This window comes from Myotis brandtii, unplaced genomic scaffold (genome assembly GCF_000412655.1).
Source record: "Myotis brandtii unplaced genomic scaffold, ASM41265v1 scaffold474, whole genome shotgun sequence".
Lineage (NCBI taxonomy): Eukaryota > Metazoa > Chordata > Mammalia > Chiroptera > Vespertilionidae > Myotis > Myotis brandtii.
In genome coordinates, this window is record NW_005368113.1 from 415106 (window position 1) to 417117 (window position 2012).

At 58.6% G+C, this 2012-nt stretch overlaps 1 protein-coding gene across 1 annotated transcript in view; it reads right to left on the reverse strand.

The window, feature by feature from the left end:
• LIM2 (lens intrinsic membrane protein 2, 19kDa) overlaps positions 1-1405 on the reverse strand; it is a 5470-nt gene extending 4065 nt beyond the window's left edge. Inside the window, exons 1-2 of the mRNA XM_005875889.2 lie at positions 1328-1405; positions 796-976 (exon numbers count right to left, since the gene is read on the reverse strand). Coding sequence (XP_005875951.1) covers positions 796-970 — 175 coding nt within the window. The 5' untranslated portion in view covers positions 971-976; positions 1328-1405. The remainder of the gene's footprint in view (positions 1-795; positions 977-1327) is intronic.
• Positions 1406-2012: the final 607 nt, after the last annotated feature.

Sequence of the window (2012 nt, forward strand, 5' to 3'; positions counted from 1 at the left end):
CGCCCCTAATGGCCTCTGCCTCAGCCCCCACCAAGATGGCTTTGTCTGGAAGGAAATCGGATGTCCAGAAGATGGCCAGTTGACCCAGTCTAATTAGCATATTACCCTATTATTAGTACAGACTAGTTTTTGGTATATAACATAGTGTTTAGAGAATTATATAATTGAAGAAGTGATCCCCCGATAATTCAAGTGCCCACTGGCACCCTACATAGTTATCGCATTATTGCCGACTATACTCCCTATGCTGTACGTTACATCCCATATCTACTTTGTAGCTACCAACCTGTACTTCTCAAGCCCTTCACCTTGTTACCCCACCCGCAACCTCCCCACCACTGGCCACCATCAGTCTGTTCTCTGTGTCTGAGTCTGTTTATGTTTTGTTTGTTCATTTATTTTCTTTTTTAGATTCCACGTGAAAGTGAAATCGTACGGTATTTGTCTTTTCCTGACAAATGTCATTCAGCATATTGACATAGTTCTTGATCAATACTTAGAAAATGCTGTGCTGGCGACCACAGCCCCGCCTGCTGTACCCAACCGCGACTTCTGTGGGACACGTCCCCTCTCCCCTCTGATCCCCTCAATCGATACGTGCTGCACCTGCCCTGGGAAGGAATGCTGAAACCCCAGCTTGGCCCCTTCTCAGGCTCAGTGACCTTGGCTTGACCCTTTCCTTCTCTGAGCCACTGGTTTCTCCATCTGCGGGAAGGGCAGCCCACCCTTGGGCTGTGCAGTTCTGCCCTGTGGGCTCTGCCCCAGGCACAGCCCAGACCCTGCCCGGAGCCTCACCGACGCTCTCCGACTGCAGGTAGCACTTGTTGCCCAGGCAATACCGCCACAGGCCCTGGTGGGCAAAGGACCCCGACAGCCGGTACTGCATCCAGTGGTCAGTTGCGGTGGCCACCACCAGGAGGATAGTCCCCACCCAGGCGCAGAAGAGGCCGCCGCCCATGAAGCTGTACATGGCGATCTGTGGGGAAGGGGAGAGATGGGGTCAGGAGCTGGACTCCTGGGTCTGAGGGAGGAGGGGCTGGGGGCCTGGACCCCTGGGTCTGAGGGAGGAGGGGCCGGGGGCCTGGACTCCTGGGTCTGAGGGAGGAGGGGCTGGTGGTCTGGACTCCTGGGTCTGAGGAGGAGGGGCTGGGGGCCTGGACCCCTGGGTCTGAGGGAGGAGGGGGCTGGGGCCCTGGACTCCTGGGTCCCAGGTGTGGAGGGGCTGGGGCTGGAACCTCACCAGGCCACAGGGAAAGGAAGGAGCTGGAGGACTGGATGCCTAGGTCTTGGGGGAGGTGGGGCTGTGGGTCCCATGCCCGGTTCCTACCTGAGTCTCAGAGCCTGTGCTGAGCCCTCCGTCTGCCTCGGCCCCTCTGGGCAGACTGAGCCAAGCCAGGTCGCTGGCCTCTCTGCTCCCCGGGTCCCCCAAATCCCTTAAGCCTCCCCACACAATGGCCCCACAGCCCAGCAGCTTCTAGCAAGCAGAAGTGCGACGGTGGCAGAGGCCCCAAATGGAATTTGCTGAAGCAGGAATCCAGGCCTCCCTCCCTGCACCCCAGGCCCCACTGGCCTCTCTCTGTGACCCTCATCGACCCTCCCCCTTCCCCCCACTCCCTGTCACTGGCCTTGCTCACAGCACCCACTGGGTCGGCCTGAGCTGCGTAAGTGCACACACACAGACACAAGACATAGGGACACGCATCCATTTATTGTTCAACCGCCCCTCCCCCCCACTCCCAAGGGCAGGGAAATGGGGTGGTGTCTGGGAATACCGGGCCTGGGGGGGATGCTTTGTGGATGAGGTCAGAGGGCATGTCACAGTTGGGGCCAGGGCAGGAAGGAAGTTGAGGATGAGATGGGGTGGGAGATGGGCTGGGATTGGGGCTGAGTTTAGGATGAAGTTGAGGACGGGGCTGGGTTGACCTGTAGTAGGTGGGGGGTGAGGATGAAGCAGCTGGGAATGAGGTGGGTTCAGTGGCGATGGGGACAGAGACGGGAATGGAGGGGATGGG